The sequence below is a fragment of the Ailuropoda melanoleuca genome, chromosome 7 (assembly GCF_002007445.2).
Source record: "Ailuropoda melanoleuca isolate Jingjing chromosome 7, ASM200744v2, whole genome shotgun sequence".
Lineage (NCBI taxonomy): Eukaryota > Metazoa > Chordata > Mammalia > Carnivora > Ursidae > Ailuropoda > Ailuropoda melanoleuca.
The window spans coordinates 48,734,178-48,760,714 of NC_048224.1; the positions used below are offsets into that span (position 1 = coordinate 48,734,178).

At 39.8% G+C, this 26,537-nt stretch overlaps 1 protein-coding gene across 1 annotated transcript; it reads left to right on the forward strand.

Annotated features, from left to right (window-relative positions):
* The first annotated feature begins 10,515 nt into the window (after positions 1–10,515).
* On the forward strand, positions 10,516–11,514 carry LOC100463619 (olfactory receptor 1L3-like). The gene has a single exon (XM_002930728.3). The coding sequence runs from the start codon at positions 10,537–10,539 to the stop codon at positions 11,512–11,514; it is 978 nt and encodes a 325-aa protein (XP_002930774.2). The 5' UTR covers positions 10,516–10,536.
* The last annotated feature ends 15,023 nt before the right edge of the window (positions 11,515–26,537 follow it).

Genomic DNA, 26,537 nt, shown 5'->3' on the forward strand with positions numbered 1-26,537 from the left:
GAGGATCTGAGGTCTTAAGAGAATCCCATTAATCTCTTGCCCCTGACTGCAGGTTTTTAGTGTGTCTGTCATTCGATTCTGAAGGATGGTAACTTCAGTGATGTTTTTCATCCCTGACACTAGAACATTTATTGCCTGTAATAAAACTAATGTGTTGAAGCTACTCTTCAATATGATGCCTACTTCCCAGTGGGCTCTAATATTATCTGGCTGGCAGAAGGTCTACCTGAATCTTGTTCTCTGTGTCCCAGTCTAAATTTCGGTCACCCACGTCTCTTTCAGAAAATCACATGCCTTTCACTTAATCTCAATCCTGCTGAATTCTCTCCCACCTTTGAATGTGATCACTAGAAACTCCTTATTCATAGGTATCCTTATTCATAAGGCTGAGTGTTCTTATGTAGTCATTTAAAGCTGTTTGAATGACTTTGTGTGTGTGTCACTTATAACATTAGCCCAAGTGCTTTTCAATGGCAAGAGCACTCTCTTTTCCCCCTTAAAATGGTCATGACTCCTTCTTCCGCATCACGTCAAAGATTAAGGTCCCGAATTCAGCAGTCATTACACAGTAAACAAATGAAATCAGCCCAGTAGACGACTTTTGGTGAATCAGTCCCAGGTCAGTTTCTCAAGAGCACAGCATCTCAGCATTCTTTTCTGTTTCCCACCTGGCACAGCTGATTGTGCATTATCTCTTCTTATTAATTTCATATGACCTGAATTCAAGTGCACCACTCTCTCAGGGAGCAAATATTAGATCCCAATAACCCTAGCAATAGATTACAGCAATTGCTAGGGATTCTTCTTCCCTAACAGATGTGCCCCAGCCTACTTACCAGAAAAACAGAACTGGCCAGGAAAAAAAATACTTTTGTTCCTTTGTGAGTTCTGAAAAATATTAAAGTCACTGCTTGTCCATAAATTTCTTTGGCAACTCAGAGGTTTGTGAATTCACTTGTTCATTCAACAAATTTCTACTTCTTACACACCATGTGCCAGTCTTTGGGACTTAAAAACAAAGATTATGTGCTAGATGATAAGCCAACAATCTGGTAGCCAAAAATCTTCAGGAGCCTAAGGAAACAAAATAACATAGGCAATACAAGATTTTGGAGTGAAATTTTGTGTTATCCGGGTTGTTTTCAGTTATAAGGTACAGAGGAATACACATACTTTGAAGTAACAGGTGTCAAAAAAAAAAACCTCTGGACTTGATCAAGGAGAGACTTTATTTGAAAGGATTTTTGCAAGAGGAAGGAAAGGGTCTATAGCAATAAAGGGGAGGGGGCTTTTGTAACAGGAAGAATATCCCAACCATGAGATATGCAAGGGTCTCAAGGGTCAGGCAGAAAAGCGCTTTTCTTTTTTTTTTTTTTTTGTTAATCACAAGGGGGCTTATTTTTTTTACAATAATTTTTTATTATGTTATGTTAGTCACCATACAGTACATCCCATGTTTTTGATGTAAAGTTCCATGATTCATTACTTGCATATAATACCCAGTGCACCATGCAAGAAAAGTGCTTTTCTTTTATACGAGGAAGTGAATGAAGCTAGAAAGAACCATGTGTCATAAAGTGGGATGAGCTGGTGACCATGGTGAGACTGGATATTTGATCAGGGAAAGCTTTCCCCTGACATCAGTGGATGCTTCAGAGAGGCTGTGAATGAAGGGGAGGTACTCAGACTCTGGCTGAGGCTCAAAGTTCACCCATTTTTCAGGACACAAAAAGGTGAGAGGATTTCTTCTCTAACTATTACTGTTCTCCAGAAGCACAGGGCTCAGGGAGGATTCAACATTGTCACAGGGATTTATTATAAAGATTCACAAAGAAAAAAGACAAGACATAAATCTCAGCTGTACAAACAAATCTCATAAAAGAATAAGAACCAAAGCATGGTCATGTCCTACAGAGCTGGCACATGGTTCAGGCACTGGACAGTTACTCAGGGTAAAATACAAAATTCATGAATATGTTATTTTGCTGCCCCTCCACAGTCAGTTCACAGAAAAGGGCAGTGGTCATGGGAAGCACACAAAAGATAAGAGGCTAGTCTCCATGAGTCACATGTAAAGATGTACAAGAGAGAGGAGTCAACCAGCTGGGGTGAACTGAAGACTATGCAGGAATTAACTAGACATGAAAATTTTGCCAAGACAAACCAGTCAAAGGATATTTATAGCAGGGTGATGAAGTTAGAAACTATTCCTTTTCTGAAAGTATCTACTTCATCCAAAACACACACAAACACATATACTCCAAACACCTTTAGCAAATCCCACTCCACAAAGAACTACCTTATATGAGCCACTAGGAAAGGGCTTAGTTGCATATCTGGTCAGTGTGGAGAGTAACAGAAGCAGAAGCTTATTATAGAAGGAGATCACAATAAAATCACAAGCTTCCTGGATTTGTAGATATATTGACATAGGTTTAAATTTCCACTGACTGTGGAATTGGATTCTATCTGATCATACCTAGATTTTCAGCCAAGAAACCTGCTTATGCTTACACTATAAAATAACAGTAACCTTAGAGCACTTAACTGTGAAAGGAATCAGACTAGGCACTTTACATATATGACGATACTAATTCTCTATTAACTCTTCCATAGAAACACAAATTCACTATTTCCATATCTCAGATGGGGTACATGAGGATCAAAAAGTGTAAATAACTTGTTGAAAATCAAACATTTCTTAACATCGTTATGGAGATTGAAATCTATCCCTTCTGACGATTATGGTTTTTAACTCTTAACCCCTATCCTGCCTCCTGAAGGGTGCATAAGTGACTGCAAAGATAAATTTCTCTGATTTATTAATTCTGCCTTCTGCAATTTTTTTTATAATAATTTTTTATTGTTATGTTAGTCACCATACAGTATATCCTTAGTTTCTGATGTAGTGTTCCATGATTCATTATTTGTGTATAACACCCAAGTGCACCATGCAATACGTGCCCTCCTTAATACCCATCATCAGCCTATCCCAATCCCCCCCCGCCCCTCTGAAGCCCTCAGTTTGTTTCAAAGAGTCCACAGTCTCTCATGGTTCATTCCCCCTTCTGTTTGCCCCCCCTTCATTCTTCCCTTCCTTCTCCTACCGATCTTCCTGTTTCTTATGTTCCATAAATGAGTGAAACCATAAGATAATTGACTTTCTCTGTTTGACTTATTTCACTTAGCGTTATCTCCTCCAGTCTCGTCCATGTTGCTGCAAATGTTGCATAATCGTTCTTTCTGATGGCTGAGTAATATTCCATTGTATATATGGACCACATCTTCTTAATCCAGTCGTCTGTTGAAGGGCATCTCAACTCCTTCCACACTTTAGCTATTGTGGACAATGCTGCTATGAACATTGGGGTGCATACGGCCCTTCTCTTCACTACGTCTGTATCTTTGGGGTAAATACCCAGTAGTGCAATGGCTGGATCATAGGGTAGCTCAATTTTTAACTTTTTAAGGGACCTCCACGCTGTTTTCCAAAGTGGCTGTATCAAGTTGCATTCCCACCAACAATGTAAGAGGGATCCCCTTTCTCCACATCCTCTCCAACAATTGTTTCCTGCCTGGTCAATTTTTGCCATTCTAACCGGTACAAGGTGGTATCTCAATGTGTTTGATTTGTATTTTCCTGATGGCTAATGATTTTGAACATTTTTTTCATGTGTCTGTTAGCCATTTGTAGGTCTTCATTGGAAAAATGTCTGTTCATATCTTCTGCCCATTTTTTGATTTGATTATTTGTTTCTTGTGTATTGAGTTTGAGAAGTTCTTTGTAGATCTTGGATACCAGTCTTTTATCTGTAGTGTCACTTGCAAATATCTTCTCGCATTCCGTGGCTGCCTCTTAGTTTTTTTTGACTGTTTCCTTGGCTATACAGAAGCTTTTTATCTTCATGAAGTCCCACAAGTTCATTTTATCTTTTGTTTCTCTTGCCTTTGGGGATGTGTCATGAAAAAAGTTGCTGTGGCTCATGTCAAAGAGGTTGCAGCCTATGTTCTCCTCTAGGATTTTGATGGATTCCTGTCTCACATTGAGGTCTTTCATCCACTTGGAGTTTATCTTTGTGTATGGTGTGAGAGAGTGGTCTAGTTTCGTTCTTTTGCATATAGCTGTCCAATTTTCCCAGCACCATTTATTTTTTTCAATGGTAACATTTTATTTATTTGTAAATATTTTTTGAAGTCTTTTATTTATTTAACTAATCGCTACACCCAACGTGGGGCTTGAACTCTTTTTTGTTGTTGTTGTTATTTTTTAGGTTTTTTTCTATTTTTTTTTATTATGTTAGTCACCATACAGTACATCCCTAGTTTTCGATGTAAAGTTCCATGATTCACTACTTTCGTATAACACCCAGTGCACTATGCAATACGTGCCCTCCCAGCACCATTTATTGAAGACACTGTCTTTTTTCCACTGGATGTTTTTTCCTGCTTTGTCAAACATCAGTTGCCCAAAGAGCCAAGGGTCCATTTCTGGGTTCTCTATTCTGTTCTATTGGTCTATGTGTCTGTTTTTGTGCCAGTACCATGCTGTCTTGGTGATCACAGCTTTGTAGTAGCTTGAAATCTAGCAATGTGATGCCCCCAGCTTTGTTTGTCCTTTTCAACAATTCCTTGGCAATTCGGGGCCTTTTCTGGTTCCACACAAATTTAAGGGCTATTTGTTCCAGCTCTTGAAAAATGTCATTGGTATTTTGATCGGGATGGCATTGAAAGCTGTTTCTTTTTTTCTTTTTTTTTTTTTTAAAGATTTTATTTATTTATTTGACAGAGATAGAGACAGCCAGCGAGAGAGGGAACACAAGCAGGGGGAGTGGGAGAGGAAGAAGCAGGCCTCCAGCAGAGGAGCCCGACGTGGGGCTCGATCCCACAACGCCGGGATCACGCCCCGAGCCGAAGGCAGACACCCAACCACTGTGCCACCCAGGCGCCCCTGAAAGCTGTTTCTTAACATAAAATATATATAATGGGATATTACTCAGCCATCAGAAAGAATGAAATCTTGCCATTTGCAACAATATAGATGGAACTAGAGGGTATTATGTTAAGCAAAATAAGTCAGTGAGAGAAAGACAAATACCATATGATTTTACTCATATATGGAACTTAAGAAACAAAACAGATGAATGTAGGGGAGGGGAAGGAAAAATAAAATAAGATGAAAATTGAGAGGGAAGCAAACCATAAGAGACGCTGAACTCTAGGAAACAAACTGAGAGTTGCTGGAGGGGAGATGGATGGGGGGAAGAGATAATTGGGTGATGGGCATTAAGCAGGGCACTTTATGTAATGAGCACTGGGTGTTATATGCAACTGATGAATCACTGAACTCTTCCTCTGAAACTGATTTTATAAAAATGTTTTTAATTTTGTCAAAGCAAGACAGAGAGGACTTTTTGTGAAGTGGACTGACTGCACATTCTGGCTTCAAACAGCCCTTGGTTCAAGTTATACTTTACCAGTTACCTTATTTTTCTAAGTCACTATAAAATGAAGGTAATAAGTACACATGTTATGAGGTAGTTTTGTGGTTTACATGAGAAAGGCCTAGAAATTACTAAGAACATAAATATCGGTTACCTTCCTGGGTAATTATATAAAAATTAACATGATTTGTGTTTAATGGAAATTCAGGTACTAAGGGAATAGAGAAGTCAGATACTTCATTCCAATCAGATAATCAAGAAATGCTCCCTGGAGGCGGACTGCATTTGGACCTAGAGACTGAGATGCAGGAAGAAATATCAAAGATTGAGGTAGTTGAATTGTAAGATGTGGTAATAAACCAATTAAGTGACAGGAAATGGGCAATATGTATCTGGCAGGCATGCTGGGACTCTGATGTATAGATTCTGTGTACTTTCATGAATTAAGAAGAATAAAAGATCTAGGCTGGTGATGGGTAGTAAGGAGGGCACGTATTGCATGGTGCACTGGGTGTTATACGCAACTAATGAATCATGGAACTTTACATCAAAAACCAGGGATGTTCTGTATGGTGACTAACATAATATAATAAAAAAAATATTATTATAAAAAAATAAGTAAATATTGAACCAGTTTTTAAAAATAAATTTTTTTTTCAATTTTTCTGTATTAAAAGAATATCCACAAATAAAGTTAAATGGCACATGAAAAAAAAAAGAAGAAGAATAAAAGATCTAAAACTAGTGGCTTTCCCAAGTGGTGATTACAAAGAATCACAATCAAAAATCTGAGCATCAGGGGCGCCTGGGTGGCACAGCGGTTAGGCATCTGCCTTCGGCTCAGGGCGTGATCCCAGCGTTGTGGGATCAAGCCCCACATCAGGCTCCTCTGCTATGAGCCTGCTTCTTCCTCTCCCACTCCCCCTGCTTGTGTTCCCTCTCTCGCTGGCTGTCTCTATCTCTGTCATATAAATAAAAATCTTTAAAAAAAAAATCTGAGCATCAGACTTGGGAATTGGCTAATAAGAGAAGGGTAACCTAAAGTTGGGTTAAAAGTCTATGACATTCCCATTCTTTAGAGGACACAGCTGCTAAACTAGCAATTGTATTTAAACCTCAGAGAAGCAAAGAAGCCCCTGACCCAACTACACATAGTAGGCATCCTCAGCAGGCAATAGAGCCCAGAGGACCAGGCTCACACACTAGAGTACCTACAACAGTCACAGCTAGACCTTGAAGCCAGCAGCACCAGAGGCCTGCCACCACAGCAGTCATGGCCAGTCCTCTTAGCCACACAAAGCAGGAGCCAGCCCCACTCACCAGCATGGCTGTAAACATTGCAGCCAAGCCTTACAGACTGCTGTGCCAGGGGATATCCCCCCACGCCAGAAAAACACCAGCAAATCCACACCAATTATGACCTAACCACAACAGTAGGGTGCAGGCATCCCTCATTGGGGATACCCTGAAGGCACCTGGCTGAGGTGACCAGGAGTATTTGTGCTACTGGGCCCCACAGGACACCTTCTACATAAAGTAACTCCTTTAAGACCAGGAGACATAACTGACATATCTAACACAGAGAAACAAACATAGAGTTAGGCACAATGATGACACAGAGGAATCTGCTCCAAAAAGAAGAACAAAAAACCTTCAGAAAAAGAACTGAACAAAAAAGAGATAAGAAATCTACCTGACAAAGAGTTCAAAGTAATGGTAATAATGATGCTTATCAAACTCAGGAGGAAAATAGATGAACACCGTGAGAACTTCAACAGAGAGACAGAAAACATACAAAATAACCAATCAGAGGAATACAGAGAAAGTATACAATAACTGAAATGAAAAATACACTAGAAAAAATCGTAGCAAATTAGATAATACAGAAGAATGGATCAGCAACCTGGAAGACAGAGTAGCAGAAATCACAGCTGGAACAACAAAAAGAAAAATAATATTAAAAATAATAGTTTAAGGAATCTCTGAGACAACATGAAGCATACTGACATTCACATTATACGGGTCCCAGAAGGAGAAGAAAGGGACAGAAAACCACTTGAAGAAATAGCAGCTAAAAACATCCCTAACCTAATGAAGGAAACAGACATACAAGTCTAGGGATCACAGAGAGTCACAAATAAGATGAACCCAAAGAGACCAACACCAAAACTGATTATAATCAAAGAGTCAATAGGTAAAGATGAAGAGAGAATTTTAAAAGCAGAGAGGAAAAAAAAACTAGTTATGTACAAAATAACCCCCATAATAGTACACCTGTAACAATGGCTATTATCAAAAAGACAAGATATAACTAGTCCTGTAAGAATGCAGAAAAAAGAAAATGCTCATGCACTGTTGGGGGAAATGCAAAAAGGTAAAACCACTATGAAACACAGCATAGAGATTCACCAAAAAATTAAAAATAAAACTATGATAAGATCCAACAATTCTATGTCTGTGTATCTATCAGAAGACAATGAAAACACTAATTTGAAAAAGATACAAGCATCCTTGCGTTCACTGCAGCACTATTTACAATAGTCAAGATACAGAAGCAACCTAACTGTCCATCAACAGAGAAATAAAGAAGAAATATATAAAGATATTTATATATAGATATATATAGATACACACACACACACACACACACACACACACACACAATGAGATATTATTCACCCAGTAAAAAGATTGAAATCTTGTCATTTGCAACAGCATGGATAAACCTAGATGACTGTGCTAAGTGAAATAAGTCAGACACAAAGAGACAAATACTGTATCATTTCACTTATACATGGAATCTAAAAAACAAAACAAAACACAAACAGGATCATAGCTACAGAGAACAAACAAGTAGTTCCCAGAGGGGATTAGGCTGAGCAGGGAGGGATAATGGTTGAAATGGGAGAAAAAGATTAAAAGGCTAAACTTACAGTTATAAAATAAATAATCAAAGGTGATGAAAGTTACAGCATAGGGAATATAGTTAACAATATTGTAACAACTTTGTATGGTGACAGATGGTAGCTAGATTTACCCTAGTGATCACTTTAGAATGTATATAAATGTTCAAGAACTATGTCCACTGTATTAGCAGTTCACTATATTAGCACTGAAGTTAATATACTATTGTATGTCAATGATATCTGGATAACAAAATAAAATAAACTAGAGGAGGGGAGAGCAGAAGATATTCATGATGTTGGGGTGCTGTGAGATACTGTCCTTTAGACAAATGGAGGCACTAAGGGAAAGTCCAAATCAACGCTTTACAGGTTCAAGGAAGAAACCAGACCCAGATGTTGCCTGGTACTCTATCCTCAGTGCTACATGGGACATACCAAGGTAAGCCCTCAGAAAGGTTGCAAGAGCCAGGGACAGAAAATTACTATCTATCATGGATGCCTCCACGAGGCTAAGCACATGTTACACTATGCCCAGACTGCTGAAGACAGGGATGTGGGGCCACTTGGGAAGGGAGAACATATGTAATTCCTCTGGATCCTTGGAGACAATCCTGCACAAAGTTAATGTGTGTTTTTCTTCTTATTCTCTCCCCCCACCAAACACCAGAGATTTAGTGACAAAGCATCAGAGGGTACTCCCACGAGGGAAGAAAGGGTTGTAAGTATCTATAGCTTGGGAAGGATGGTAAGAATACATGCAAGGGAGCATTCAAATTTAAGAACCACTAGATTTTCTGTAATCAGACACATTTTCTGTATGTTGCCTCTTGGCAGTTTGTCTTCTTTTCCACAAATCATTCCAGGGAGCAGAATACACGAGACAAGACTTCAATGTCCTTCCCAGGTAAGAAGCGAACTTTGAGAATGCCTGATCAGAAGGTGTGAATATTTTATCTCAGACTGATAATTAGTCATCACTGGACACAACACTAAGAGAACTAACTTATCTTTGAGCTAAATTTTGAGGTATAGATAGATAGACAGACAGATAGATAATTTTCTACAGTGGAATCTTTCTTTACCCAGTCTGCTTGTGAGTCACATTCCCCTGACCTCAGGATATGAAATATCAGCCAAAGAACATGAAAATTCACTCCCTCTCTTTCACTTTACCTTCTCCATCTTTCTTTTCCCTAGAACTATTTACATTCAATTCAATGGTTTTGTATGCCTTTCTTAGCAAATGACGTGGAAAGAAGCATCTTGATTGAAAAGAATGGTTCTTTTTTAAATTCTTCATTTAAATTCAATTTAGCTAACATACACTGTATATTAGTTTCAAGGGTAGAATTTAGTGATTCATCGGTTGCATACAATACCCAGGGCTCATTACATCATCTGCCCTCCTTAATACCCATCTCCTAATTATTCCTTCCCCCCACCCACCTCCCCTCAAGCAACCCTCAGTTTGTTTCCTAGAGTTCAGCCTCTCTTATGATTTGCCTCCCTATTTTCATCTTATTTTATTTTTAAAAGGATAATTCTTCATCAACAACAAACTAGGTGAAACAGCTATTTCATGATTATCTAGATGTGCATTAGCCAAGGATAATCTTTATGAGAAGCTAACCTGAACCTGATTCATAGACTGCATCTGTGCTTCCTGTGAGTATCAGCCACAGAGCAGGGAGGAAGAAAAGGGAATCAAGCCTTCTCTCTGCCTCCTCCTCCTTCTCCCTCTCACCTTCAATCTGTTTTCTTTTCTTTTTTCAGATTTATTTATTTATTTATTTGAGAGCAAGAGAGATCATGTGCACTGTGGGGAGAGGCAGAAGGAGAAGGAGAGAGTCTTTAGCAGACTCCAGGCTGAGTGTGGAGCCTAATGTGGGGCTGGATCTCATGACCTGAGGCAAAACCAAGAGTCAGACTCTTAATCAACTGTGCCACCCAGGTGCACCCCCATTCAATCTGTTTTCTATAGATCTCTATCTCAAAGATTCTAAAAGAACAAGTGAAAATACACCTTTGGCTCTGATTTGTTCATATTCAGGAAGAAAAAACCATTAGGGTAAATGCTCTATTAGAACTGCTCATTCTCACTGTAAGAACCAGATGGAAAGATGCATGTCCTAGATGACATAAGAACCATTAACTGACAGGACCTTTCATCTGTAGGTGCATTCAAGTCCATGGGAATGTCCAACCTGACAAGACTCTCCGAATTCATCCTTGTAGGACTGTCCTCTCGTCCTGAGGACCAGAAGCCACTCTTTGTCCTCTTTCTTATCATGTACCTGGTCACCTTGGTGGGGAATCTGCTCATCGTCTTGGCTATCTGCTCTGATCCTAAACTCCAAAACCCCATGTATTTCTTCCTGAGCATCTTGTCCTTTGCTGATATCTGCTACACAACAGCCGTAGTCCCCAAGATGTTAGTGAACTTCTTATCAGAGACAAAGACCATCTCCTATGCTGAATGTCTGGCACAGATGTATTTCTTCCTGGTCTTTGGAAACATAGACAGTTATCTCCTGGCAGCTATGGCCATTGACCGCTATGTAGCCATTTGTAACCCTTTCCACTATGTCACTGTGATGAACCGCAGATGCTGTATGCTGCTAGTGGCCTCCTCCACAACTTTCTCCTGCCTCCACTCCCTCCTACACGTCCTCCTGGTCAATCGGCTCACCTTCTGTGCATCAAATGTTATTCAACATTTTTTCTGTGATGTCAACCCTGTTCTAAAACTGGCCTGTTCTTCTACCTTTGTCAATGAAGTTGTGGCCATGACAGAAGGGCTGGCCTCTGTGATGGCCCCATGTATCTGCATTGTCATCTCTTACCTAAGAATCCTCATTGCTGTCTTCAGTATTCCCTCTGCGGCTGGAAAATGCAAAGCCTTCTCCACCTGCAGCTCCCATCTCACTGTGGTGACTCTGTTTTATGGGAGTATTGGCTATGTCTATTTCCACCCTTTGTCCAGCTATACTGTCAAAGACCGAGTAGCAACAATCATCTATACTGTACTGACATCGATGTTGAATCCATTCATCTACAGCTTGAGAAACAAAGACATGAAACAGGGCTTAGAGAAGCTGATAAGCAGGATGAAGGCTCAAATGAATATGCTTTCTACTACACAAGCCAACAAAATCTGTGGATCCTGACTGCAAAGTGTGGGTGTGGGTGTGTGTGCTCATGTATACACACCTGCACAAACTCACAGGTGCACGCACATGCACAGACACACACCAGCATGTGAGAAAAAAATTTTTGGAAGAATATACTCTTTGCTCAATTGTAGCTGCACCCTGTACTTTTTCAACCTCTGGTGTCTGTCATACCATAGTTGACAGTACCTTCCATGTCTTGGTATGTATGCTACAATGTAGATCACCTCCCTATCTCCCTATTCCAGAAAATCATATTCCCTTTATTCCTCTATATTTATATGGAACCTCCCATGTTTCCTTCATTTATAAATTCATCCAAGTTTGGTCACTTGAATTACAAGAGAATTTTTGTACATTTACGTAGAAATCTACATATGTGCAAAAATGTTTTGCATTTAGAACCACCCTGTTCTACCTGAAATAGAAGTTTTTTAGCAAATGGTTGGGTGTGTGTGTGTGTGTGTGTGTGTGTGTGTGTGTGTGTATTACCTCCCTATTGGACTAGGAGATTCCGAGCTTCCCAACTGCAGAGTCTGTGTTCTCTGATCATGCCATGATACAACTATGTCCTTTTTATTAATTCTCCCAACAGCTGGATATCCTGGGCTCTGGAGTCATTAGATTCACAAAATCTGACACCAATCACATAACTATTAGTAAGCCAGCTCTATGCCTCCGTATGTGTTCTGTTCTCTACTCTTCCTGACTTTCATAAGTTGAGGTTGGATTAGCAAACAACGCTTCCCGAAACTCCTTGGCTGTGTGCTCCTCTCACTAAAGATGCCTGCATATCCATGTATTTTCTATTTGTTCCTTTTTTCAGAATGAAGGAAAACTTCTTCTATGTAATCAAAAATGTTTCCTATGGCCGCAGAAGACAGAGTGAAAAAACCAATGGATGTATGTATTATATGTTGGCTAATTGACCATAATTTTAAAAAAAGAAAAAAAAATCAATGGGTGTAAACTACTACTAGTAAGACACTTTTGGTTTACAAAGCCTCATAAAAAAGAGGTTCTCAATTCAGTTGGAAAAAGAAATACATAGGAAAGCAGTCAGATAAATTACTTTATGCTTAAGTAAAGAAATTGTGCTTTTTTTGTTAAAGATTTTATTTGACAGAGAGAGAGAGAGACAGCCAGCAAGAGAGGGAACACAAGCAGGGGGAGTGGGAGAGGAAGAAGCAGGCTCCCAGCGGCAGAGCCTGATGTGGGGCTTGATCCCGGAATGCCGGGATCACACCCTGAGCCAAAGGCAGACGTTTAACAACTGCGCCACCCAGGCGCCCCAGTAAAGAAATTGTTTTACACTTAAGAACAGCAACATAGTGAGATTCTCTCTCTATCCAGGTGTTTGCATTTTAGAGATGGAAATGTCTAAGTCAATGAAATTAATCTCTCATGGTATTTCAGACAAAAAATAGATGGATAATTTTAAAGGTTTTTTTTTAAAGATTTTTTTTAAGATTTTATTTATTTATTTGACAGAGAGAGATACAGCCAGCGAGAGAGGGAACACAAGCAGGGAGAGTGGGAGAGGAAGAAGCAGGCTCCCAGCGGAGGAGCCTGATGTGGGGCTCGATCCCAGAACGCCAGGATCACACCCTGAGCCAAAGGCAGACGCTTAATGACTGAGCCACCCAGGCGCCCCAATTTAAAGTTTTAAATAATAGACTAAGGAGTCTTTATATCCCTTTGATTTTGCCTCAGTCATCCCTAAGCTAGGGCAAGGGAGATCCTGGGTGAGGATATATTCCTCAATTTTATTCCTTTATTCCATGTGTGGCAAATTTAACTTCCATGCCAATTCTCAACAATTGATAAGGACATCCTGTCTTGCTGTAGTGAAAAAACTTGTATCAAACTCTGGGCTGAATACAGGAGGATGAATAAAGATTGATTACAGTGTCTGCTATGGCTGTGGGTGCAAGAAGTACTGGTACATATATAACAAGTGAATTTTCACAGGACTGTAAGCCTCAGGCCTTGGGCATCTGAAAATGGAATTTTATTTCTGTATCTTCATTTCTATAGTTCAATTTATTTTTGGTTTTGGGCCCTCAGTCTATCTCATTGTATCCCAATTCTGACTTTTCTTAACCCAGTGTAGTACTATCTCAGTGAATTTTTATTTCTAATTGAGCCTCATTCATTCATTTCCCACATCTCATGGATATCATTGCTCCTTCCAAGTCCCATTTCTAAACTCTCAGAACTCACACAGCTTCCCCTTGATGTCTTCAAAGACAACAGGATTTTTCTTGTTTGTTTTTTGCTTTGTTTTGTTTAGATTAGTCTGTACTTTGGTACTATGCTGATTCAGTTGCTGACATCTGACTTTTTCCCATTCATTTGTCACCATGGGTGATGGCTAGGCCTTGCTGATGAGATTGATGACTGGCCCACATGACTTCTTATGCTCTGTAATGATGATGCAACGGTGATACCAGCCTTGGCCAACATGAAGGGTTCTTGCCACAGCCCTTTGATATTAGTCTAGTCTCTCCGTCAACTTGGCTTCTGTTTCTGTCACTCATCTATTTGTTTTTTTTTATTTACATTCAATTAATTAACATATAGTGTATTATTAGTTTCAGAGGTAGAGTTCAGTGATTCATCAGTTGTATTTAACACCCAATGCTCATTACATCATGTGTCCTCCTTAATGCCCATGACTCATCGATTTGAATGAGCCACTCTAGGTCCTTAAAAAACAATTTAAATAACCTACAGGAAAATACTAAGGGCAATGTCCAGTCTCTGCTGTCTACAAATATAATGCCACCATTTTCTATTTCTCTTTTTAATTTTGAGAGCAAAAGGAGCACCAGTACAGCCCTCACATTGGGATCAGGGCACATGTCCAATCTACTGTCAGATTCAGACTTAAAGGACCTTGCAAGAGACTCTCTAGTGTTATCTAAATGTGTTCCATTGCTTTGATTTCTCCTTCAACTCTTCCCTGGGATATATGTGGATCCCAAGTGAGAGCTCAGAATTTGGTGCTTAACACATTGGGGTTTTAGACAGAATTGTGTTTCCTCATGATTTCATAAGTTGACATCCTAACCCCCTCATCTCAGAATGTGACTTATTTGGGGATAGGGTCTTTAAAGAGGTAATTAAGTTAAAATGATGTCATTCAGGTGGTCCCCAATCCAAGATGACTGGTGTCCTTATAGGAAGAGAAGATTAAAACACAGAAACAAACAGAGGTAAGATCTTGCAAAGATACAGATAGAAGACTGCAAGCCAAAAACAATGTCCTCAGAAGAAACCAACCCTACGAATACCTTGGCCTCAGACTTCCAGCTTCCAGAATTGTGAGAAAATAAATTTCCATTGCTTAAGTCATCAAATCTATGGCACTTTGTTATGGCAGCCCCAGAAAATTAATACAATATCTTTGATAATTCTGCTGCTGAGAACTGAAAAGTACTAGGGCTTTTGGGCAGCTCAGTTGGTTAAGCATCCAACTCTTGGGTTTGGCTCAAGTCATGATCTCAGCGTTTTGAGATCAAGCCCCATATCAGGCTCCTTGCTCTCTTCTTTTCCCTCTGCCCATCCCCCTGCTCGCTAGCTCGCTCTCTCTCTAAAAGAAACAAATTCTTTAGAACAAAAATAAATGAGAGTAAGTGGTGCTTAATCCCCCAATTTTTTTATGAAACAAAAGAAATTTAATTTCAGAATATTACATGAATAACAAAGAAAGACAATGCATATGATTGTTTCTTTACAGTTACATATATATATATATCTGATAATAATATAGTCAAACAAAAAACGGTGAAACAGTTAAGAAACCTTGTTTCTCTTGTTGAGCAAGCTCAGGGAGAACCAAGGGCGACCCCTGCTATGAAGGGCCCCAGGCGGGAGTGTTTATCCCAACAGGCTCTGCCAGTCTCCAAGCGTCTGGGGGGAGTGCTCAATGGCTCTTCAGCCCCCCTGGCTGTGGCCTGCACACTCCAATTTCCATGACAACCCAATCACTCAGGCTATTATGTACTCGCCTCCTCACTAGCCCCTCCACTGACTCTCCACTAGTGGAAAGATGTCGGTTGGATTTGGCTGTCTAGGTAAGCTAGCTTTTCTGTAGTAATCCCCAAATTTTTAATTCACAGTATCTGCTTGCCATAAATCTTTCATTTTGGCAATGAAATCTGTTTTCAAAACCTGAAGGTCTCTGATTCATGGATTATCTCGGAATAAAAAACTGGGAACATAACCTCTCGCTCAACTAGAAATTAAGACCAAGAACTCAACTAGTGAGAGATGAGGGTGAAAAAGTCAACATTACAACAAAAAGACAAGGGAACACTAATTAAACTGAAGTCTCAAGTAGGTAAAGAATTACTGTGACCCAGGATCTTAGAAAATGTCCCTGCCATTGGTCTCATGAGTTATGTGGGAAATCTGAGAGGGTCTTACCTTCCTGTTAAGCTCTGAAAGAGAAGAACCTGTGACAGCTCCTTTTTTTTTTAAAGATTTTATTTATTTATTTGACAGAGAGAGAGAGACGGCCAGCAAGAGAGGGAACACAAGCAGGGGCAGTGGGAGAGGAAGAAGCAGGCTCCCAGCAGAGAAGCCTGATGCGGGGCTCGATCCCAGAACGCTGGGATCATGCCAAGCTGAAGGCAGACACTTAACAACTGAGCCACCCAGGCGCCCCCCTGTGACAGCTCCTTATCCTGCCTTCTTCTAACACAGGTGAGGTCACACCTGAATAGACAGTATTCTCCCTAGTAAGATTTTACTTGACCTGACTTGAATTTAACTAAGTTGCTTTTCCATTTGTTTCTAACATTAATAACTAGAAGTCAACTCTCAACTACAGAGAACAAACTGATGGTTACCAGAGGAGAGGTGGGTGGGGTCATGGTTTCAATAGGTGATGGGGATTAAAGAGCACACTTCTGATGAGCACCGGGTGTTGTATGGAAGTGCTGAATCACTATATTGTATACCTGAAACTAATATTACACTGCATGTTAACTAACTGGAATTTCAATAAAAACTCTCAAAAAAGAAAAAAATAATTAGTGCACCACCTTAATTTACAAGAAAAACAAAGAAAGAAAATGACCTTAGATGCACTGCTAGGTCCACAAAAAAAGAAGGAACCAATTACAACCAAGACTCAAAAAGAAGTTAAAGAAATAGCAAATCATTCTTCATACAGTGTAACTACTGTACTGGCAACTTTATGTCATACAAAGGAAATATAACCGCTTTGTATGAGTATCTGCTTAGGGTTCCTCTCTCTACAGGAGATTTCAAACAAGATCATTTTGCTCAAAAGAAAAACTGTGGGTGTTTCAGGGGCTCAAAATTTTCCCCAGTACATTCTTGATGAGTTTTAAAGGAAGGATGAGTCATGAGATGAGATGAGGCTGGGGACTGTGAGGCTGAGGGTGCCTATGGGAATACCTCCATGCTGGGCTGGCCAAAGTGCACCTAGAAACAGGACTTCCACTGGGAAGTTAATCTATTATGCCAGAATAGCAGATAAGCTCCAAAGCCAAGGATGAAGTTTCTAATCCCTATATTCTAAAGAATGTTCTAGCACTGGCAATCCAGCCCCCACCCTTCAGGGCTTTTGGAAAGCAACTAGCACAAGCACCAACCACCAAACCTCCTACTTCCATTTTGCCATTTTTCCTTGGGCACCATTTTCATTAATAACCTCACAGAAAGAGGCAGCTGAGTCTTAGAGGGGAACCCAAATTTTCTTGAGTTCCCTGGCCATCATGCCTTCATAATTTCCATCATCTCAGGAGCTAACATTGACCTTTTGGGTACAGTTTTAATAAATTTAAAAATGCCAGCCAATATACACCAAGTTCTCATGGTAATGTGAAGATAACTAGCATAAATCAATCACCTATAATTCTGACTGATGGGAATTAATGACCTCATTTTAAAGAAGAGGAAACTGAAATTCAAAGAGGTGAAGTGACTTGCCCAAAGTCACCAGCAGCTAAGTGATAAACAGAACTCAAACTCAGAATTAACTAACTCTGCATCCCAAGTGCCTACCCAAACAGCATGGGTAGAAATGGGAGCAATCTGTGACCCCACCTTAACTTGTGTGAGGGTATCCTCAAGAACAGCCATAACTTTCCCCAGAATCCTTTCTGGGCTCCTATTCCAGAAGAGTTATGAACCAGATGACTAATGTTCTGACCAGGACACCAACACTTTTATTCTCAATGTACAGCAGTTTCTCTGACTACACAATGAAATGGGTGTGCCTGGGTAGTCTGTTTCTTTGACTAGGGACAGTGTTGTGATCAGCTGTGGCCATGGTTACATTGAGAATGACTTGATGTGCTGAGAGGCTCCAGGCTTAATTCCCAAGCAACCATTCACAAGAAGACAAACTTTTACCCCAGAACTCGATTTAATTGGGCTGTAAGAAGCTACCCTCAGTGGTTAATTAGCATCAAAGTAAGGGATCCTAGAGGTTCACCAGCAAGATCTCCCCAGAGTCTCATTAAGAAAGCTGAGATTGAACTTCATCCCTCTGAGGGAGCTTCTACCATGATAGTCATTCAGAAACTTTTCAGGCACAATGTCATTAAAGAGTTCTCCGGCTTTCCCCTGGGTTCCTATCAAGGGGCTACATTCTTCTCTGATTCTAGAAAGGTAATTGAGGATGCCATAACTTTAAGGCTTTGCCTCCTCCCATATGAGCCCATTCATGCAAGGGCAACATTAGAGGAGCTACTGAGTAACCAGTTTTAGGGGGAAACAATGTTTAAGCCAGTTCTAGCCAGAACTTTTTCCCTTATGTGCTTTGAAGAACATAAGCAAAATAAGTCAAGCAGAGAAAGACAATTATCATATGGTTTCACTCATTTATGGAACATAAGAAGTAGGAAGATCGGTAGGAGAAGAAAGGGAAGAAGAAAGGGGGGGTAAACAGAAGGGGGAATGAACCATGAGAGACTATGGACTCTGGGAAACTGAGAGCTTCAGAGGGGAGGGGGGTGGGGGAATGGGATAGGCTGGTGATGGGTATTAAGGAGGGCACGTATTGCATGGTGCACTAGGTGTTATATGCAAGTAATGAATCATGGAACTTTACATAAAAAACTAGGGATGTACTGTATGGTGACTAACATAATATAATAAAAAAATATTATTAAAAAAAAAAGAAGGAATCTACCAAAAAAAAAAAAAGAACACCATCCTTGAGGTATAAAAATCAACTCCCCCATTCCTTTTGGTATCCTAATTAAAGACCTTTGCAATAGTGTCTACCTTATCTAAAGCAGTGGTTCTCAGCCTCCTCTGCGCATGCAGCATCACCTGGGGAGCTTTCAAAAAATCCTGATGTCCAGGACCGCATCCCAGACCAATTAAATCAAAATCTCTACGATGTAACCCAGGTATCAGTGGTTTTAAAGCTCAGGTGATTCCAAAGAACAATCAAGGTTGTGAACCACTGATCTCTTTAGGGGACCCCAGCAGGCTTGTGAAATTTGGTACCGCCACTGTTAGGATTTCACAGCTTAGCAAATAAATGACCTTCTTCCTCTGTCTCCTAGCTATGTTTTTATATATCCCGGAGTATTTATTTAAGGTTTTTATATGTCAATATTTGATGCTAAGAGAGGATACAAAGAAGGCACTGTGTTAAAAATAGTTTAATTCTATTTTTTTCACCTTCCACATTTCTTTCCTTTTTTTAAATTTTCCTTCTTTTTTAATTTTTTATTATGTTATATTAGTCACCATACAGTACATCATTAATTTTTGATGTAGTGTTCCACGATTCATTGTTTGTGTATAACACCCAGTGCTCCATGCAATACGTGACCTCCTTAATACCAATCACCGGCCTAGCCCAATCCCCCACCCCACTTCCCTCTGAAACCCTGTTTGTTTCCCAGAGTCCATAGTCTCTCATAGTTCATTCCCCCTTCTGTTTACCCCCCATCATTCTTCCCTTCCTTCTTCCACCCATCTCCTTGCTATTCCTTATGTTCCATAAATGAGTGAAACCATATAATTGACTTTCTCTGCTTGAATTATTTCACTTAGCATAATCTCCTCCAGTCCTGTCCATGTTGCTGCAAATGTTGGGTAATCGTTCTTTCTGATGGCTGAGTAATATTCCATTGTATATATGGACCACATCTTCTTAATCCATTCATCTGTTGAAGGGCATCTCAGCTCCTTCCATGATTTAGCTATTGTGGACAATGCTGCTATGAACATTGGGGCATATGGACCTTCTCTTCACTACGTCTGTATCTTTGGGGTAAATACCCAGTAGTGCATTTGCTGGGTCCTAGGGTAGCTCAATTTTTTACTTTTTAAGGGACCTCCACACTGTTTCCCAAAGTGGCTGTACCAACTTGCATTCCCATTAACAGTGTAAGAGGGTTCCCCTTTCTCCACATCCTCTCCAACAATTGTTGTTTCTTGCCTTGTCAATTTTTTTTATTTTCTGAGGATACAGATGATACATGAATACAGTCTAGTTGTGAAATTTAAACAGAACTTATAATGTACAAACTGAAAATCCCTCCTGAGCTTTACCCACAAACCTGTTAGAGAAAGATATCTTGACATATGCAAATATAAAGATTAAGAGCACCTGTGATGAGTACCAGGTATTATATTGAAATATTGAATCACCATATTCTACTCCTGCAACTAATATTACACTAACATTAACTAAGGTGAATTTAAATTAAAACTTTTTTATCTGTTGAAGGGCATCAGATAAAAAAAAGTTTTAATTTAAATTCGAGGTATTTAATGTTAGTGTAATATTAGTTGATGAGCACTGTTATACGCAACTAATTGAATCATCGAACACTACATCAAAAACTAATAATGTACTATATGGTGGCTAACTGAACATAATAAAAAAACTTTAAAAATTTTTTTTAAATACTCCTTATTTTTTTCTATTTTATTTTATTTTATTATGTTATGTTAGTCACCATATAGTTCATCGTTAGTTTTTGATGTAGTGTTCCATGATTCATTGTTTGCATGTAACACCCAGTGCTCCATGCAATATGTGCCCTCCTTAATACCCATTACTGGGCTAACCAATCCCCCAACCGCCCTCCCCTCTGAAACCCTCAGATTGTTTCCCAGAGTCCATAGTCTCTCATGGTTCATCTTCCTTTCTGATTTCCCCCCTTCATTTTTCCCTTCCTTCTTCTAACGTCCTCCATGCTATTTCTTATGTTCTGCATATAAGTGAAACCATATGATAACTGTCTTTCTCTGCTTGACTTATTTCATTTAACATAATCCCCTCCAGTTCCATCCATGTTGCTGCAAATGTTGTGTAATCATCCTTTCTGATGGCTGAGTAATATTCCATTGAATATATGGACCACAACTTCTTTATCCTTTCGTCTGTTGAAGGGCATCTTGGCTCCTTCCAGAGTTTGGCTATCGTGGACATTGCTGCTATGAACATTGGGGTGCATGTAGCCCTTCTTTTCATTACATCTGCATCTTTGGGGTAAATACCCAGTAGTACTTAAACAATTCATGGAAACCAATGAGAACGAGAACACATCATTCCAAAACCTATGTGATACTGCAAAGGCAGTCCTAAGGGGAAAATATATAGCCATCCAAGCCTCACTCCAAAAAAAATCCTGAATACACAAACTAACTTTACATCTTAAAGAACTGGAGAAAGAACAAAAAATAAACCCTAAGCCATGCAGGAGAAGAGAAATAATTAAGATTAAAGCAGAGATCAATGAATTAGAAACCAGGAGCACAGAAGAGCAGATCAATGAAACTAGAAGCTGGTTCTTTGAAAGAATTAATAAGATCAATAAACCACTGGCTAGACTTACCCAAAAGAAAAAAGAAAGGACCCAAATTAATAAAATTATGAATGAAAGGGGAGAGATCACAACTAACACCAAGGAAATAGAAACAATTATTAGAAATTATTATCAGCAACTATAAGCCAATAAATTAAGCAACTGGAAGAAATGGATGCCTTTCTGGAAACCTATAAACTACCAAGAATGAAACAGGAAGAAATTGACAATCTGAGTAGACCAATAACCAGTAACGAAATTGAAGCAGTGATCAAAAACCTCCCAAAAAACATGAGTCCAGGGCCTGATGGATTCCCCAGGGATTGTACCAAACATTCAGAAAAGAAATAATACCTATTCTCTTGAAGCTGTTTCAAAAAATAGAAACAGAAGGAAAACTTCCAAACTCATTCTATGAGGCCAGCATTACCTTGATCCCAAAACCAGGCAAAGACCCCATCGTAAAAGAGAATAACAGACCGATATCCCTGATGAATATGGATGCCAAAATTCTGAACAAGATCCTAGCTAAAAGGATCCAACAGTACAGTAAAAGGATTATTCATCATGACCAGGTGGGATTTATCCCTGGGATGCAAGTGTGGTTCAAAATTCTCAAATCAATCAATGTGATAGAACACATTAATAAGAGAAGAGACAAGAACCATATGATCCTCTCAATTGATGCAGAAAAAGCATCTGACAAAATATAGCATCCTTTCCTGATTAAAACCCTTCACAGTGTAGGGATAGAGGGAACATTCCTCAATTTCATAAAAACCATCTATGAAAAGCCCACAGCGAATATCATTCTCAATGGGGAAAAGCTGAGAACCTTTCCCTTAAGATCAGGAACATGACAAGGATGCCCATTCTCACCACTGTTGTTCAACATAGTACTAGAAGTCCTTGCAACAGCAATCAGACAACAAAAAGAAATAAAAGGTATTCAAATTGGCAAAGAAGAAGTCAAACTCTCTCTCTTCGCAGATGATATAATACTTTATGAGACAAAAGTCTCATAACAAGTTTTAGAGTAGATTTGACATATTCCATAAAGACCCTTTTAGAATTTTGTGAGTCTATTGAATATATGTATTAATTTGGGGAAACTGACATTTTTACTATATTATCTTCCCATCCAGGAATATGGATTATGTGACCAACTGGTCACCCTCTACTACCTACTACTTATGGGTCTTTGCTATCAGTTTTCTTTGGGGAGAAATCATTCCTAGTGAGATTTTTTTATATCACAAAATTGTAAACAGAATACTTCTTCACTGTTCTAGAGGAGGCCCTGAGCCAGGATATTATCATTGCAGAACTTCAGACTGAGATAGCATGCATTTTGTTACAAAGGTAAATGACTGTCTTCATTGGACAGTATCATCTCTGTGGAGATTATTGATATTAGTTCCCCATAGAGTTGCTAAGTCTGGCAGCCCTACAGTCTTCTGCTGTGTCCAGAAGTATGTTGTTAGGGATTTAAACTCGAGAAAATGAGAACATGGAAAAAGGGTCTTTCCTCTGGGAAAGATAAATTTGCCATAAGATTATGCTCCAGGATAAGGAAAGAAAGGATCAGAAAGGAAGCCCCTCAAAAAAGAGTGCAGAGCCAATGGCATCCAGGGACAGCAAGACCAGCCGTCTACTTTTATAGTTTTCTCCCTTGCTATCTCTTTGTGTTACCTTCAAGTCTTGGTAGACAAAGCCTTGAACATTGTGTGTTTTGAAAAATGAGAGAGGATCTAGTCAAACTTTGCAGTGAAACAAATCAGAGCGAACAGCAACAGCAGAGATAAGCTCACGGGACAAGCAAGGGTATTCTGTATTGAGCATGGGGGCATGGTCCAGGACAGCTGACTTTTCTTCTTTTTTTTTTTTAAGTTTTTATTTTGATTCCAGTTAGTTAACATACAGTGTTACATTAGTTTCAGGTGTACAATAGAGTAATTCAACACTTCCATATGTCACCCTGTGAGAGGTGAGTTTTCAAGGGAGAAGCAACTCTCCTGAAGGATGAAGAACTTGTAAACGTTCAGGTTATATATGTTCTATCGCTACGATTCATGCAAAGCTCTCATTCTATGCCATAAATATAGAACAATGCTGTTCTCCCTCTTAAAAAATGAGTAAAATTGACATTACTCCATGTTAATTCTGTATATTTACATATCATGAGAAACCACTTAGAAAACACAGGCTGTCAGCAAGGGGACCCTTTGAAGGATGTAGACCAGAGAAGTAACCAAATAATTACCAAGTTGTTTGTAATTTAATATAGATCATTCTGGACGTCAGATGGGATTGTGATGGAAAGCTTCCATTTGTCCCTTTACGCCTCTCTCCACCCTGCTCTGTGCTCTCTGAGGCTGAGATATGTATCAAAAGATTCCTTTTCAAAAACTTAACAATAAGAAAATAAATTACCCCAGTAAAATAGGACAAAGATTTTAAAGGCACCTCACCAAAGAAAATACACAGATAGAAAATAAGCAAAGGAAATATGTCATCAGGGAAATACAAAATAAATAAAACCACAGTATGATACCACAACACATCCATTAGAATGGCCAAAATTCAAAACACTGACAATACCAAATGCTAACAAAAATGCAGAGTAACAAGAATTCTCATTCACTACTGGTGGAAGTTCAGAAGGTACAGACAGTCTGGCAGTTTCTTACAGAACTAAACATACTCTTACTATATGATCCAGCAATCACACACTTTGGTATTAACCAAAAGGAGCTGAACACTTACATCCACACAAAACCCCACACATGGATGTTTATAGTACCTCTATTCACAACTGCCAAACTTGGAAGCACCAAGGATGTTGCTACTGTCCTTCCTTCAGTAGGTGAATGAATAAATACACAGTGGTATGTCCAGACAATGAAATATCATTCAGTACAAAAAAGAAATGCACCAGCAAGATTGGAAAACACAGGGAGAAAACTTAAATGCATATTACTAAATGAAAGAAGCCAATCTGCAAAAGCTACATGCTATAGGATTCCAATATTTGGCATTCCAGAAAAGGAAAAACTATGGAGAGAGTAAAAGATCAGTGGATGCCAGGGCAAAGGTGGGAGAGAGGGATGAATGGGTGGAGCACCAAGCAGTTTAAGGCCAGTGAAACTATTCTCTATGATACCATAATGGTGTCAAGAGACATGTGTCAAAATGTACAACACCAAGAGTGAACCCTAATGTAAACTATGGATCTGAGTGACGATGATGTGTCAGAGGCGTTCATCAATTATGACAACTGTAGCACTCTGGTGGGGATGTTGATAATCGGGGGGTTTGGTGCATGTGTGGGGGCTGTGGCTATGTGGGAACTCTCTGTAACCATGTGATCAATATTGCTGTGAACTTATAACTGCTCTAAAAAAATTAAGACTATTACAGGGAAAAAATATTTAAAAAAAAGAAAATAAGTTGTGATTGCTATGCATTTATAGATGAGGACAATGTGGTTTAGTAAAGCTAAACAACTTGCCCAAATTCCCCCATTTAGTAATTAGTGAAACTGGGATATCTGCTTGAAGAAACTGAAGCAATAAAATGTTTAAGAAAGGCAAACCAAACCACACACACACACACACACACACAATGAGGCTCAAAAAGTTTAGTACCGCAAAAGCCACACAGCCTATAAAAGGCAGAGCCAGCATCTGAATCTATTCCAACTGGCTCCAGACCCACATCTTAATCCCTTTCCCAGAACACTACACCTGCACCTAGATACAGTCATGCATGCAGACACAGAACTTCGGAGATGTCAGACACCATCACCTCTCCTTCCAGGCAGGCACACATAAGCCTACACACAGACACACACGAGGAGCCCATGCATGAATAGAGAGCATGCATGAACAGAGAACACACATGTTCATGCACATACTTCACATATGTGTTCATGAAACACCTCCACCGCTGTTGCTGCACGGCCCTAATTCCCTTCCCGGGGACATGAGGCGACACCTCTAGAGCCCAGGTTCCCCAAGGCTCAGAGCACAGAGCTCAGTAAGGACATCAGTAATGTTCTTCTCTCCTGGGAAGACCACAGGGCCAACGCCTCCAGGGCTCTGGCATTCACAGAGGACAGACCCCTGGGTCTCCCTTTCCACCACCAATACCCACTGTACATAGGGAGAAGAGAGCACATTTCTGAAAGTAGGTCTGCACTTGCCCTGGCCTGCTCCCTCACAGACTCAGAGCCTGATCTTAACTCCCTGGCAGGCCCCCTAGCCTGGTTAGGACCCTGAATCTCCTCTGTCAGGCCCACAGGTAGGCAGGCTGAGGGATCTTTGGGAACAGAAACTGGGGGTCAACTATGATCTTCCTCCCTTTTCCTAATCCCGTCTTCTCTCCTCCATCTCAAAGAGAAGAGACAAGTGAACGAGAAAGCTAGGATAATGCAGGGGATAAGAACACACATTCTGAAGCTGGCCTCCACCACCTCCTAGCTGTGTGGACTTAGGCAAGTCACTTCAGTTCCTTGTACCTCACTTTCATTATCTGTAAAATGCGGTGTTGTGAAGACTAATTGACTTAATGTATGTAGAATTCCTAGAGCAGTGACTGGTACACATAAGCACTGTGTCACTGCTAGCTATTATGTTACCATGACTGAGAAAATCCATGGGAAGAGGCTGCAATGAAGTGGGTTTCTCGGGTAGGAGACATCTGAGTGAGGCACTCGGCTCAGTATAGGGATACAAGAGACTGGGTTTCAGCAAAAATTCCACTCTAAGTACTTCTGGTTCGTCAGATGGACACCAAAGGTATGTTGCGACTGACAGAAGACAATTATTTACAAAAAAGGAATTCCAGGGGGCATATTTCCAATGTCCACTTGCCTTGAAATCTAGAATTTAACAGCTGGAAATGGCTGGGTAAAATTCTAACCTGATACAGGAGTGAACACTGAACACTGCTGAAAAGAGAAGAACCACACCTGGAAAGAGCCCTGTGCGATCCCCAAGCAGACATATCTCTATACAAAGTTAAATATGGAAGGAATTCCTCACTCCATCCCTATAATCTTGCTTCAGAAGGCAACGGCACATGCTTAAACACACACACACACACACCACAACAAACACAAATATAAAGGAGATATATTTCTTTACAGACAATGGAATTATTCTATATGCATTGCTCTGCAACTTGCTTTTGTCACTTAACAAAATG

Coding starts and splice junctions, on each gene's coding strand:
- LOC100463619 (XM_002930728.3), top strand. CDS start 10,537: ATGGGAATGTCCAACCTGACAAGACTCTCCGAATTCATCCTTGTAGGA.